The sequence below is a fragment of the Coturnix japonica genome, chromosome 1, assembly GCF_001577835.2.
Source record: "Coturnix japonica isolate 7356 chromosome 1, Coturnix japonica 2.1, whole genome shotgun sequence".
Lineage (NCBI taxonomy): Eukaryota > Metazoa > Chordata > Aves > Galliformes > Phasianidae > Coturnix > Coturnix japonica.
Window position 1 is genome coordinate 74,856,074 of NC_029516.1, and position 13,621 is coordinate 74,869,694.

Consider the following 13,621-nt stretch of genomic DNA (forward strand, 5'->3'; position numbering starts at 1 on the left):
AAAACCACCAAAAAACATTGTCATTCACATATTTTACGTTGTACTAGCTCTCTGCTGTAATGTTATGTAAACTATTGCTCTAAACTTCAGATTTCCTTCTACCTCTTCTCATATCCTCTCCCCTTGAAAAAAAAAAAAAAAGAAAATCTGGATGAAATGTTTATAGAATTGTTTGGGTATAATTTGATTTGCTACTAAACCAGCTATATTTCTGCCACATTTTCTGGAATGGTTTTCTTTTCCCTTCTCACTGGTGTCTTTGGGCACTGGGTCCATTGCATAACCTTATTCTCTTGAAGTCAGTTGCAGGAACTCCTTGCATAGCCATGTTTTCAATACCATTTGGGTTAGACTTCCAAACACTAAAGACTCGGGAACAAGATTCAGGAATATCTTGAAGTCATCATGCAAAGCGGCACAGTACTCTCTTCTACTGTTTCAGGCACACCTAATCAGTCATTTTTCTTTTTTATAATCTATTACATGGAAGCATATGCCAGGTATGCATTCATGCCTTTCATGCGTATGTGTAACAGAGCACACAGGTTTTTGTCTGGAGCTAAGTGGGTGAAGATAGACTTCTGACAGAGCCATTCAGAGAGGACTGATGCTTGCAGAGTACCTCTTAACTTACTTCTATGGCACTTCTACTTCAAATCCTTTTAGAACAACAATACATATTTACCTCAAAGACTCCAAGTATCAGAGAGACAGACAACTCCAAACCAACACTTCATTGTGCCAAACACAAATCAGTTCAAAAATACTGCATCTGTCCCTGCAGCACCACACTGAGGACAGGTTTATTGAGATTAAAGCCTTGTTTTAACAGTTCTGAGTAGGAAGTTCCAACACGGTGAAGGAAAGTTTCAAAGTTTCTTTTCTCATACATATTTCTGGGATTTAATTCAGCTCAAAGGCAGCTGTTATAATCCACAAGCTGTCTTTGAAGCACAATGGCTCAGTTTCTACATTCACAGAGTAGCTGAAATTAACCAATAAAAAAATCACTTTAATAAATTTGTTATAAATAAGTGAAACGTGAAGAGATCTCTCTTCCTTAGAGGCTTTATGAACTAATTCCTCCCACCCAAGGGAGAAGCATAACATTCTAAGCAGCGACAAAGTTCAAACATTTGTGAATCTGGGCTCTCCAACACCTTTGTTAAAGGCTATGTGTCAAAGTAATGCTGATCTCCAAAAAGCTCCTAATAAAACTCCCTATTGCCGTTTGAGGAGAAAAACAGTAAGCTAGAGGAGAAAAAAAAAACCAACTAGTAAGCCTTCTGACAAAGAGTAGGTGAAGGACAACACAGTGGAAGTACTTAACCACTATTATTGCAGTAAGGGTCACATGATCTATTTGTAAGGGATAGCTCTACACTTGCCAACCGGATCTGTTTTTCCAGCTAACAGTTGTTTATAGTCACTTTCTCTAACAAATGCCATATACACACTACATTTGACTATCACCACGGGCAGTATGACTGCACAGAATTGCATGGTCATATTTCTGAATTACTTACACACTTTTTATTGCTAAGTTTATGTCATGTCTTTACACATTTTTAGACAGCTAATGTTACTGTTACTGCCGAGAGGATACACAGTTCTCTTCCATTATTAACAGAAACCTGACTGGCCAATCCAACAGAATCACTCCAACCCGTTCACTTGAAGACAACAGAAAGATTTCCACGTGTTAGGAACTACCTAACTCTACATGGAAAGTAAATCAAATAGATCAGTAAATCAGTATATCAGCATACATTCACAGTTATATACCTGATATCGTCGTGCAATCAGAGTTCAGCAAAACAAGTCAAGAATGACAACATCAGTGGAACTTAAAGAGTGAAGAAGTGACTAAGGCTGACAAGAGCGGAATGCAAGCCTAAGTATGCTTTATAAAATTTGCTAATCAGTCATTTCCAACTCTTATCTCTCTTAAGGCAGATATTTCCTGTGTGAAGGTCAAATAATGTTTTCAAGACACTCATCTTCAGTTTGATATTCTGTCATTACAGGTATGAAGCTGAATTCTATGCTCTGACTTAATGTAAGGCAAAACTGTCTGCAAAAGTCATTGTAAATGTAAGTCACTCTAAATACAAAGCAGTCTAAAGCCAGCAGTACATTCATTTTCCACGAAAACATCTGCTAAAAGCGGGTAGCTGAGACTGAAAAAAAACAACAATGAAATCAGGCAGGTATGTATTGCAAACCTGTATGCGATGGAAAAAAGAAAGAAAAAAAAAAAAAAAAAAAAAAAAAAAAAAAAAAAAAAAAAAAAAAAAAAAAAAAAAAAGCTGTCTTTTTGCAACTAAGTCTCAAACAGTTTGAGGGTTTTTTTCTGTTTGTTTGTTTTATAACACTGAACTTTCATTTCCCAAAGCAGGACATCATACACCAGTGAAACCATGTGGGATTAACACTCAAATATACTACCTTATTCATTCTGTACAGATCCAAACGACAAGGGGTTTTTTTGTTGTTGTTGAAATGAGCTACTATGCAAGCACAACAAGATCAGCCATATAATGTTTTTCAGCTCAACACTACTTACAAGGTTACCTCATATAAACAAACCACAACAGTAATTTCTCTTTTGTATAATTATTCTTAATGCATGCTCGAAAAAGCTTATGCTTCTGGGGAAAAACAAAAAGAGAACAATAAGATTTCACATTCATCATCCAAAAAACAGAAATCAGAATAGGAATTTCACATACGTAGTTTACGACAGCCATTGGCCACAACTGGAAACACGCTGCCCTTCTTGACAGACCAGTAACAGGAGGTATGCCAATTAATACAGCAATGAGCCATTAATACAGTATGTGTAAGTAAGCTGTTAGCACACAGAGCCTGGAAAAAGGGTAGCAGAGGGGAACAAAGACAGAACTGTCCTCATTCCACAGAGAAATGCATTACTATATCCTGTGGTATGAGAGTTTGACGCTGAGCTTATTGCATACCTCCTTAAGAATTCCTTTGACAGAATCTTTCCAAGAACACATCAGTAACTCTTATCTGCATTCCTATTCACTTCATCCTTCAATTTTTGAGATTCACTGAATTACTTGAAACCTATTTTTCATCTCACTCAAAATACAAGCCAACAGTTATTCCGAGATCATCCTGCCTGACACTCTGCGGAGTAACTTTTCCCTCTACAAAACGAATGCAAACCTTTATCAGCCTGAGCTGGTGGAGCAACGCCAAATGATACCAACACCTGTACCCTCCTGCTCAGTGCTCCACATGTTGTAGTGCCTCACTGTAGCTATGTAACATTCGCTTCCAGATGGTGACCTCAGTATAAAGTAAATCTCTACATATATGCTTTCCACATGAAGAAAAGATCCTATGATACATTCAAACTGAAGAACACACTTTTGTTTTATTCAGGCTCTTTCAATGTTAGGCCACATAAGTTGCATGTAAAGTATACTATTTTCTACAAAGGCATTCCAAATTTATTTTCCCCAAACACTGGGAGACAGGCACTAAGCAGTCTCATACCGGAAATGTGAGAGAGCTAGTGGCTGAAGTGAAATCTGTTCTGCTTCAGTCACATCCAAGAATCAAAAAGGACTCCACAGGAGCCAGTACAGAGTTACACTGGTGTAAGACAGGAATGAACATTAAATTAAAACCATTCACATTGAAATCACACTCTAGAAATTCCTCTATCTGAAGGATCCTTAACCCAAATTATCTGATTTGTTATACATTCACAAGTCAAGGCTTGATGAGGTTGTTTCAGGGGGACTCCTCCACTCAACTAGGGATATTTCAATCTGATTTGCCAAAATACAATAGAACAGTCAATATGCCTCATTACACCTCATTATTTATAAGGTTATTAGCGCCAGCTTAATTAGAAGATTCTAATCAGTCCTCCCACCGCTTCTGCAAGATGAACAAGTTTTATCACCTTTGTTTTGCTAACTAAGGAATTCATACAGGAATTTGCACTGCTTCACAACAGTCAACCAAAGTGATGAAAGACACGCTGGCGTATTTGCAGAAAGGACTGCCCTCCAATGCAGCACATGTCACCCACACAACTGAGTCCAGTGTCCAAGTTTCTTCTTGTTCACATCAATTATAAGCTTTGTTTATTTCAGCAGATTTTAAACTCTTCATTTGCAGAGATGGTAAGAGGGAAAACAGCTTTCAAAAACGTGTGGCTCAAATTAAGATATTTGAATGTTTTCCTCATCTATCTCTGACATTTAGGCCCAAAGAAGTCTCAATCATTCAGCAAAAAGGGAAAAAAGGAAATATGAACATTCCCTCACTATGAGTAATAGCATTCTTCTCAGCCCGCTCCATGCTAGAGTGAATCTTCGTCTGTTTCAATGTCACTGCTTGGTTTGTTCAGTCTCTCAAATTCTTCTCCATCCTGCAAGAACCAGAAGCAGAAGAAAACAACGTTAACAAAAGTTAACTTGTTATCAATGCATAAAGAGAGAAAAGAGAGAAGAAATTTTATTTTTAAGCAATCTCTATATCAACATCCAGGACTTCATCTTTTACCAGCATGTTGAAATCTTACTCTAGAACACATATGCTTAAAAGGGACAATCTCTCTAATGCTTTTTTCTGAAGCTTGATCCCTGAAAAAACTTGTAGCCCACCATCAGGAAACTTGCTCACATAGTATTCTTTGTTTTTACCACATATACTCACTTGTAAATGACAAGATAGTTTCAGGTATAAACAACAACGACAACAAAAACCACACAAAAAAAAACCCACATACTGTTTGTTAAACAAACATCTAAAAGGGCGCCATCTGTAAGTTTCAGAAAACATCTGTAGGAAGCTTCGTGTTTCCGAGAATTAAATGGAGACAGCACTCTCTGCTGGATGCAACACACGTTACAGACATACATCTGTCCACACAGAATGCAGAGACATGAACTCCTTCCCCTTAAGACTGACCTATCAGCTCAGGTGAATGAGCTGAGATTCCTAAGGGTAAGCTCTCTGTGCCATATTTGAGTTGTCTAGGTTACAGTTCAATTTAGGGACAGGAAAAACAAACAAACAAACAACACACAAAAGGCCCTGGAGAAAAAGCTGTGTGCAAAAAAATATTAAAATGTCTACTCCAATATTACCTGTGTGTCTGTGGGTATCTTTGTTAAGACAGAAATAATCTTAAATAACAAATATTAATTTCTTCATGATGGGGTCCTACTTAAGTATTGCTAATTTCCGGCCATCAATTCCAATTTCTGTATTCCCAGGGCCAGCAATATCCTCAACAGAGAATTTGTACAAAGCTGAAGTTGGTCACAGCACAATCACTGCAGAAAAGCATTCTTTATCTAGGATTCACGAATTAAAAAGTCTCGTAAGGAAAGCAATACTTTTGAAGATTATTAACAAATACCGAGGAACACTGGTGTTTCAGTTGACAAATAATTTCAGTTCATATCCCATAGCGTAAATAGGGGAGAAATAAGAAAAAAAAATCAGAGAAGACAAGTATGGAAAAGCCTTACCCCACTTGACCTCTCCCACGTGTCTCCTTTGAAGAGCTTGCCCCTTTCCCTCATAGCAGTATATTCCAGGCCTCTTGGTTTACTGGCATTATAGATGAATATTGAAAGAAGCACTACAGGAGCTTCCAAAAAGAACTCTAAAGAAGGCCTGAAGTCAAAGATGACAAAAGACACTGTGGTGATGATGACAGTGGTGATCTGAGCTGTCATAACATGGAACATATTGTCTCGGAACTTCAAGATGAAGGCTACAGACAACCCCAGGAAAGCAGTGACAAATATGAGAGCCACTGAGAAGACGTTGTGCCCATAAAAGAATCCACAGTTCCCTATCTGCCTCCGGTCCTTAGCTTGTAGGCCAAGCATCAGCCCATTGAATAACACCCCAAAGGCATACAGTTTGCTGTTCTGTGTGAAGATGCTTTCAGCAAGCTGATCTCCATCTTTCAATATCTTTTCATTGTAGATGTTAGCCAGAGCAGAAATGAAACACTGCACTAGAATAAGCAGATGTCCCAGACTGAGTCGTAGAGGTTTCAATGCTCCTGCCATGGTACTTGTAACATTCCAATGGAAGACGGGAAGGAATCTTGGTGCTCCACAGCTACTATTTTCCATGCATGTTTCCTCTGGTCCAGCAGTAAGAAGGCAATGGTTAGATGGGCTGAAAAACATACTGTGATGGAACCCGTGCACAGCCAAGCTTTGCTGATGGCCTCCAGTTCCTAGTGTCAGGGCGACAATGGATAGGAATAAGATGACCAGAGATGCCCACTGTACCCAAGAGAGTTTTCGCCTAGGAGTAGACAAAAAAGCCACAAACTTTAGAAACATGGTCACACAAATTAAATGACAAGAGAACAAACTCTATGAAGCACACACAAGACATTGCGCTTGACTACTTATCTATGGCATGATGAAAAATCTTGATTTTTTTTTTTTTTGGCAAGGGGATCCCTACCTGGTGATTACAGAAATGCAGAATAGAGAATAAACCAATGTAGAGATAATGAAAGGAAAATCTTTCAAGATAAAGTCAGTTCTCGATGCTGGTTGCCTGACACCAAAAATCAACTGCTGTCCACATAATCACAGACTTGAAGGATTAAAAGGAAGTCAGACGTTCAAATAATTCTCTCTCTGGTAAACCTTTACAACATTGCATTTTTTTCCCCCACAATTTTGTACACTTTTAAATTATTTTATGATGGTAGAAATGTGGTGTACGAAGCCTAATGGTCTTATCCATTGTAACTACCCTCTCTCTCAATCAAACAAAACTAGTTTATTGTGTGAGGGAAGAAAAAAAAAAAAAAAAAAACAAACCATCAAAAATTTGGAAGCCGTCTGTGGAATCACAAGAGATATAAAACCAAAGAACTGAGAAAAACCACTTTGGCCAGACTACCAAACGCTCTTTTGGAAAATGCATCTTTGTTCAAGGCTCACCACAAATAACTTTTCAGCTAGTGTATGAAAGCTAATATCCTTTTCCCTATCACATGAATAACAAAGAAGAGACTCACCCTATGCAATTCACCAGAAACATATTAGGGCAGGAACAGTATTACTGTAAACAGCTATTTTACTCTCATGTATCTCATCCTTTCTTGTTAGATTACATTTCATTAAGAGTTACATCAGACTGGAAAGAAGTAACGCTCATCATTAAGTATGAAATTTAGTGCACAAATGAAGGTACACAAACCCAAACCTTAATTCTGATCATTCAACATCTATCACTTGCAGTCTGTCGCAGGTGACAATATGTGGAGATATGTAGGAGACTCTAAATATTATTTCCAGCACCTTCATATGCAGAACACAAAGCCATTTCTCTAAGTTGGTGTAGTCACAGGAAAACAGTATTACTGTTGCTATCAGACAAAGAAAGACTGTAGTGTAACCACTGTATCTACGCTAGAACGACAAAATTTAAAGTTTTGTTTACCTTATTAAGTACCACTTACTTTAGCACTATCCTGAACAGAAGAGCTGTTGTTATAATGACAAAATTTGAGAAGAGCACAGCCATTGCCTAGAAAAAGAAGAGGAACAAAGTTATAATTCAGACACGCTGATATCAAAAGCCCACCAACTTTCAGTGACACCTTACAGAAAGAAGACTAGAGTGGAAAGCGGCACTCTTACTGAATCTTCTTTCATCAGCAAAGTGCTAAAATAACATTTAAGTGCCATTTCAAAGCATCAAGTGAAGCACTGATTCTCAGTTCCACTGCAGGGGAAAAACCTGTACTGAAACAAAGACATCAGGAAACAAATCCAGCTGAAAACATACTTGGCAAAAATGGTAATAGTTTACATGTCTCTCAGATAAGTTCCTCAGCCAGGCTCTGTCCTCATAAGGACAAAGTAGAGGGGGGCAATCACCTCTATCATCTTGCTGGCCACTCCTATTCTGATACAGCTCAGCATACAGTGTGCAAGTGCACACTGCTGGCTCATGTCAAGCTTTTCATCCAGCAGGACCACAAAGTCCTTTTTCCACAGAGCTGAGCTCAGTGAGCTCTCCTATCAGTCTGTACACGTATCTGGGATTGCCCTGACACAAGTGCAACACCATGCAGTTGACTTTGTTGAATCTCATTAGGCTCTCATGGGCCCACTTCTCAAGACTGTATAGGTCTCCCTGGGTGGCATCCCTTTCTTCAGTCATACTGACTGCACCACTAAGCTTGGTGCCATCAACAAACTTCCTGAGGGTACACCCGACCTCACTGTCCACATCACTGATAAAGATGTTAAAAAACAATGGTTAAAAACAACTGACTCCCCAGGGGACACCACTCGTGACAGGACTCCACCTGGACACAGATCCATTGACCACAGTGGTCTGTTGGCAATGATCCAGCCAAATATTCATCCACCAAATAGTCCACCCTTCAAATCCATCTATCTCCAATTTAGAGAAAAGGATGCAGAGGAGGACCATGCCAAGGGCCTTGCACAAGTCAAAGAAGACAACATCAGTTGTCTTTGTTCACTGTTCATGCACACTGTATGCTGAGCTGTTCTCAGAACTTTGTTCACTGTTGCTGTATCTCCACTGTAGAAGTCCACCAGATTGTTCAAGCATGATCTGCCCATGGTGAAGCCATGCTGTCTCTCTCGGATCACTTACTCCAGCATGACACAGGGTCTCAAGTAAGCTGATGCATGACATGTCTGCCTAAGAAATCACAGCTTCATTTTATGCTTTGTCAAATTACAACTGTTAAAAATTCGTGTTGGGTGAAAATTATGGAAGAAAACATTGAATGAAAAGATGAAACTGGAGCTGGTAGAAGCCACCGTGGAAGAAAGAGGCTTGAGTTAAAATTTATGTGCAAACAACATGCAAAAAATGGTTGAGTTTTTGACTAAGACAAAAACACGGCATACGTGAAACATCCCTGGTAACATAACACAACCCAAATCTATGGAAGAATAGTTAAAATGAGCTAATTTGGAGCTGCTTTATTCTGAGGCCACCAGGGACCTCTGTCTCACATAAGTATGAATTGGAAAAAAATTTACAAAAGACCACCATGTTAGTGGCTTACATGCTACCAGCACTACCAGCAAAGCCTCTAAAAATAACATACACTAAACACTGAAGAATAACTGTGGTTACTGCTGAAGCTTCAAGAGAAAAGAGGTCACCGAAGCAACTCTATACTTGAGATGCCTGCTCACCTAAGTATAACACAGTCCAAAACCTATTTAGCTTTAAAACTCACATGAAACAAAGTTTAGCCTGGCATGGCTGCCTTCTTTTGGGTGCCTCACATCTGCCTTTTCACTTTGAGGGTTTTGTAACTCCATCAAGGTACTCTACCTTACAGGTATTTGGTTACCTCATTTACTATTTCTGTCTAGTTAGCCATGATGGTGTTACAGTTTTATCTACTCATCAGGTAAAAGATAAAAGACACTAAGAATTCCAAAGAAGAGTAACTTCAGTGCACATGTTCTGAGGAGAGAGAAATGTTTTACATGTGAATGCATATGAGTGTCTGCACGCAACAAAGAATCTGCAATGTACACTTAACAAAAGATTGCTCTAACTCAGCCAAATCCAACTGCTTAAGAAAGCAATAGTAGCGTATAGCCTTTTAAATATCAGACTTGGCTATTATAAAAGTTATAGCTGAATTTCCTTCTACCCCCTCGCCCCCCCCCCCCCGCCTACCTTCCCCCCGCCCCCCCCCAAAAAAAAAGCAAAGAACACAAAATAACATCAACTTATTTTAAGATACCAGATTACACAGAATTACAGAATGGTAGGGGCATTATTCATTTTAATCATTTTATTAAATGTATATGTGAAGTTGTGTAAATAAAGTGGCAGTTGCCACACAGAAAAGGACAACTCAAATAGCAGCAACATGTACAAATATATTGAGAAATACAGAATTGAAGGAGGCAAAGGATGGAAAACACAAAAAGCCTGCCCCATACTTAAAAAAATCAGCCTCTTCCTAAATCACTTAGGATAAAGGAATATTTCTGTGCATTTTCTCTACTGAGATCTGTAGAACTGGACCACTGGCAGGAGAAAGGATGGTCTAGCTGTTCAGATAATTACAAATCAATCGTCAATTGTCAATGTAGCAACTGTAGATAGTCTACAGTTAGTCTTATCTATTATTAAGACACTGAAAGATACTTCATTCAGTACACACATACTTACTGGCTGGAGGTAGGACAGCACATAGAAGACAATCAAGTTATCCAAAAAGTAAAGAAAGGCAGGAATTGACCATTTCATGGAATTACAAAAATTCTTCCAGGAAAGACATCCGAATGGATGATCTAAGCAGCCCTCTGAAAGGAAAAAAAAAAAAAAGGAATAGGAAAAATAACTTCTTTATTATCAGATGTCCATTTTACAGCCCTTTGAATAGGTATCACTGTATTCTGGCAACACAGAGGACAGCCCCAAGGCAGAACACACAGTTAAAGCAGAAATCTAGTGTCTACGAGCATTCACATCCTTGCTTTGCTAAGGAAACTATGAAGGAATCTCAGAACTGTTAAGGTTTGGAAGAGCCTTCTAGAGAGCATCCAGTCCAACCCTCCTGCTAAACCTCCTCAAGTAGGTTCCCTAAAGCAAGTCACAAAGGCAGGCACTCAGATAAGTCTTGAACATCACCAAAGAAGGAGATTCCACAACTTCTCTGAGCAGATTTTGCTAATCAGTCCACAAGACAGAAACCTGCATTAGGGTTTCTCAAGTGGTTTCTCGCATGAGAATCAGAACCAGGAGATAAAAATTTGCAATCTCTAGCCCTGCTCTCCTCTGTTTTTTCTTTTCTTTTGCCATTTTATCTTGTTCTGTTCTAGGGTTGAACAGGAACAGCAAAAAAATGCTTAGATAATCCTTTACCCTATCAGAGTATTTCTCCACTGCTGCAAAAACACATCATAATCATTCTTTGAGGACCAAAAAGCACTCCAGAAAGCCCTCACAAAACAGTCACATCAGTATTAGGTGATTATCAATCTCATCTAGACTCAAAATAATGACACAGATGGAGGATCTGTTCATTTAGCACCCAGATGGTAGCCAGTAACAAGCTTCTTTTCAGTTGTGTCTTCATAGTGAGGTAACTCCTATTACCCTAGCCCGATGCTGTGCTAAAATTCAGAAGAGATTAGATTGTGTCTTCATTACACTTTCTAATTCAACTCACTGTCCTCATTTCAGCTATCACACAAACAACTTGAGAACATCTGAATTTAATGCACAAATTAGAGTTATAATATAATTATAATTGTGTATAGAAGACATAAACCCAGAGAACATTATTATCAGGACTTACTTCATGCCATTAAATGTGAACCTATTAGTGGGAAGAAAAAAAAGGGAAAAAAAAAGATATGAAGTATAATAAATCTTATTAAGTCAACACATCTTAGTTACTTTAAACATACATACTCACCTTTTTTCTTAACCCATAGTGCCAATACCACGCACAGGAACAGTTTTACTACTTCAGAACATATGTTCACTGTCGTAGGAAGATAATCGTATTTGTTATCTGTGGGATTCAGCAAATTGTAGAGAGTACACCGTCAGATTCCTCTCGCATTCACAATTGGATAAAAGAAACATTTTAACCCCTTCAGTCAGAATTAGAGCCTCTGCTCATAAACACGAAGCGTTAGCACTTCTATTACGAGTACTCAGCTTTTGACCAGTCAGTTGCCCTTCTGTGCTGAAACTTTTCTTCAATCGCTCTCAGTTTACAGTACATACATCATTCTTAAAAGAATAAAACCAGTAATATTTCCCCCCCAAACAATGATATAGTATGTTTGCCTACTAGAAGAAAGCTTCCAGGATGACACAGCCTACTTGGGGATTTTATCCTTTCTTTGACAGCATATTTTGCTAACGCTTGCTGAAAAGAGAAGCAGTAAGACAGCTTGCACACTACTATACCATCTTCCCCTAAAGATGTTGTGAATCAAACTGGTCATGCACTACTAATAGCGCTTGCCCAACTTTATATTTGAAAATTAGCTATAAAGTAATTTATTGTCTCATCTTTTGAGGCTAATCTTCAAAAGGATCAGTTATCTTGTAACCTCAAATTGTTATTCTATGTTAGACCCAATGAAATTTAAGTCTTAGTTCATGCAATGGAAAGCTAGGTTTTAGGGTGTCTGTTATACCTGAAATGACAAATCTTACTTGACATTCATTATGTTTACTGCCCAATGGTACCTTCATTAGCAGAATATTTCATCAGGAGGATTCGACTGGAGCCCAGAGCAATGAAGACTCCTCCAAGTAGGAAGGTGTAGATGGTTGTCTTGGAGCAAACCGCAGAGCGACGACAGCACTTGCTCTCCATTCTGCTGCCTTGCTGTCAGCGCCCTTTGGACGGTACAATACAGACACATTATAAACAGTACTTCCAGAAACTGATACAGTGAGGTGAAACATGTGCCTTTTATTGCTTTGTGTTATTGTAAACAAATTGGTTTGTGTTGAGAGCCATGACTGCATGCTACAGTTATTTTATTAAAAAGGGAAAAAGATGTGATATGTGGACCAGCAAGAGTGGAATAAACACCTCACATACACAGTGATACCTATGGAATACTGAGGTTCTAGTGAGCTGGGGATTGGCCTCTTCTCTCATGTAATCAGTGATAGAACTAGAGGGAATGGTTTTAAGCTGCGCCAGGGGAGATTCAGGCTGGACATTAGGAAGTATTACTTCTCGGAAAGGGTAGTCAGGGATTGGAATGCACTGCCCAGGGAGGTGGTGGAGTCACCGACCATGGGAGTGTTCAAGAAACGTCTGGATGTCGTGTTGATGAATATGATTTAGCTGGGAAGTATTGGTGATGGTTGGACTAGATGATCTTCTAGGTCTTTTCCAACCTTGACAATTCTGTGATTCTGTGTTATTTCTATACAGGCCTTTTAGCTTTGAATACACACGCATGTATATAACATAAGGGTCAGGTTGGAAAGGACCTTATAGCCCATCCAGTTCCAACACCGTGTCATGATCAGGGCTGTCACCCACCACACCGGGCTGCCTGTTCCAGACCAGCTGCTGCTCCCAACCCCAGCACACAGGGCTGCACAGGCCACCTACGGTTCTTCCTGCAGCTGTTTCAGCAGCTCAGCCGCTCGCTAACGAAAGACGGAAGGGCGGCGGCCCCGGCACTGGGGGGGTACGGGGACAGTCAACGCTCTGGCACCCGGCCCCGCTCTCCCTCATGGGCTGCACTTCAGCCTCGCCGCTCCCTGCCACGTCTCCACCTCACGCCGCGGGACGAGCCGGGCCCGCAGGAGGCGGCGGCCGCCGAGACGGGGGACCGACAAGGCGCACCCGACGCTCGGCTCTCTAGGGCCGGTTCTTACCGAACTCGACCGCGAATCCCCACCCCCCAACCACCCAGCACCTCCCCCCTCCCACTGCCCCTCCGAGCGGGACCCCCACGGCCTCACCTGGCGGGGCGGAGCCGAACGAGGCGGGGCCTTCCCCCTCCTGCGCTGCCTCGTTCTCCATGACAACTGCCCACGTGATCCAAGCTCACTTCCGGGTCTCTCCCCGCCCCCCAAACCACGTGATCCT

At 40.2% G+C, this 13,621-nt stretch overlaps 1 protein-coding gene across 2 annotated transcripts; it reads right to left on the bottom strand.

The window, feature by feature from the left end:
- Window positions 1-2,600: 2,600 nt before the first annotated feature.
- SLC35A5 (solute carrier family 35 member A5) lies at window positions 2,601-13,614 on the bottom strand. Of its 2 annotated transcripts, XM_015875293.1 has the most exons (7): window positions 13,495-13,614; window positions 12,253-12,405; window positions 11,465-11,563; window positions 10,213-10,346; window positions 7,490-7,557; window positions 5,520-6,315; window positions 3,382-4,411 (listed from the first exon to the last, which is right to left on the bottom strand). In XM_015875293.1, the coding sequence occupies exons 2-7, from the start codon at window positions 12,380-12,382 to the stop codon at window positions 4,343-4,345; spliced, it is 1,296 nt and encodes a 431-aa protein (XP_015730779.1). In that variant the 5' UTR covers window positions 12,383-12,405; window positions 13,495-13,614; the 3' UTR covers window positions 3,382-4,342. The 2 variants fall into 2 exon arrangements, with proteins under 2 accessions (XP_032303487.1, XP_015730779.1); XM_032447596.1 differs by lacking the exons at window positions 12,253-12,405; window positions 13,495-13,614 and adding an exon at window positions 11,345-11,365 and having other exon boundaries at window positions 2,601-4,411.
- Between the last annotated feature and the right edge of the window lie 7 nt (window positions 13,615-13,621).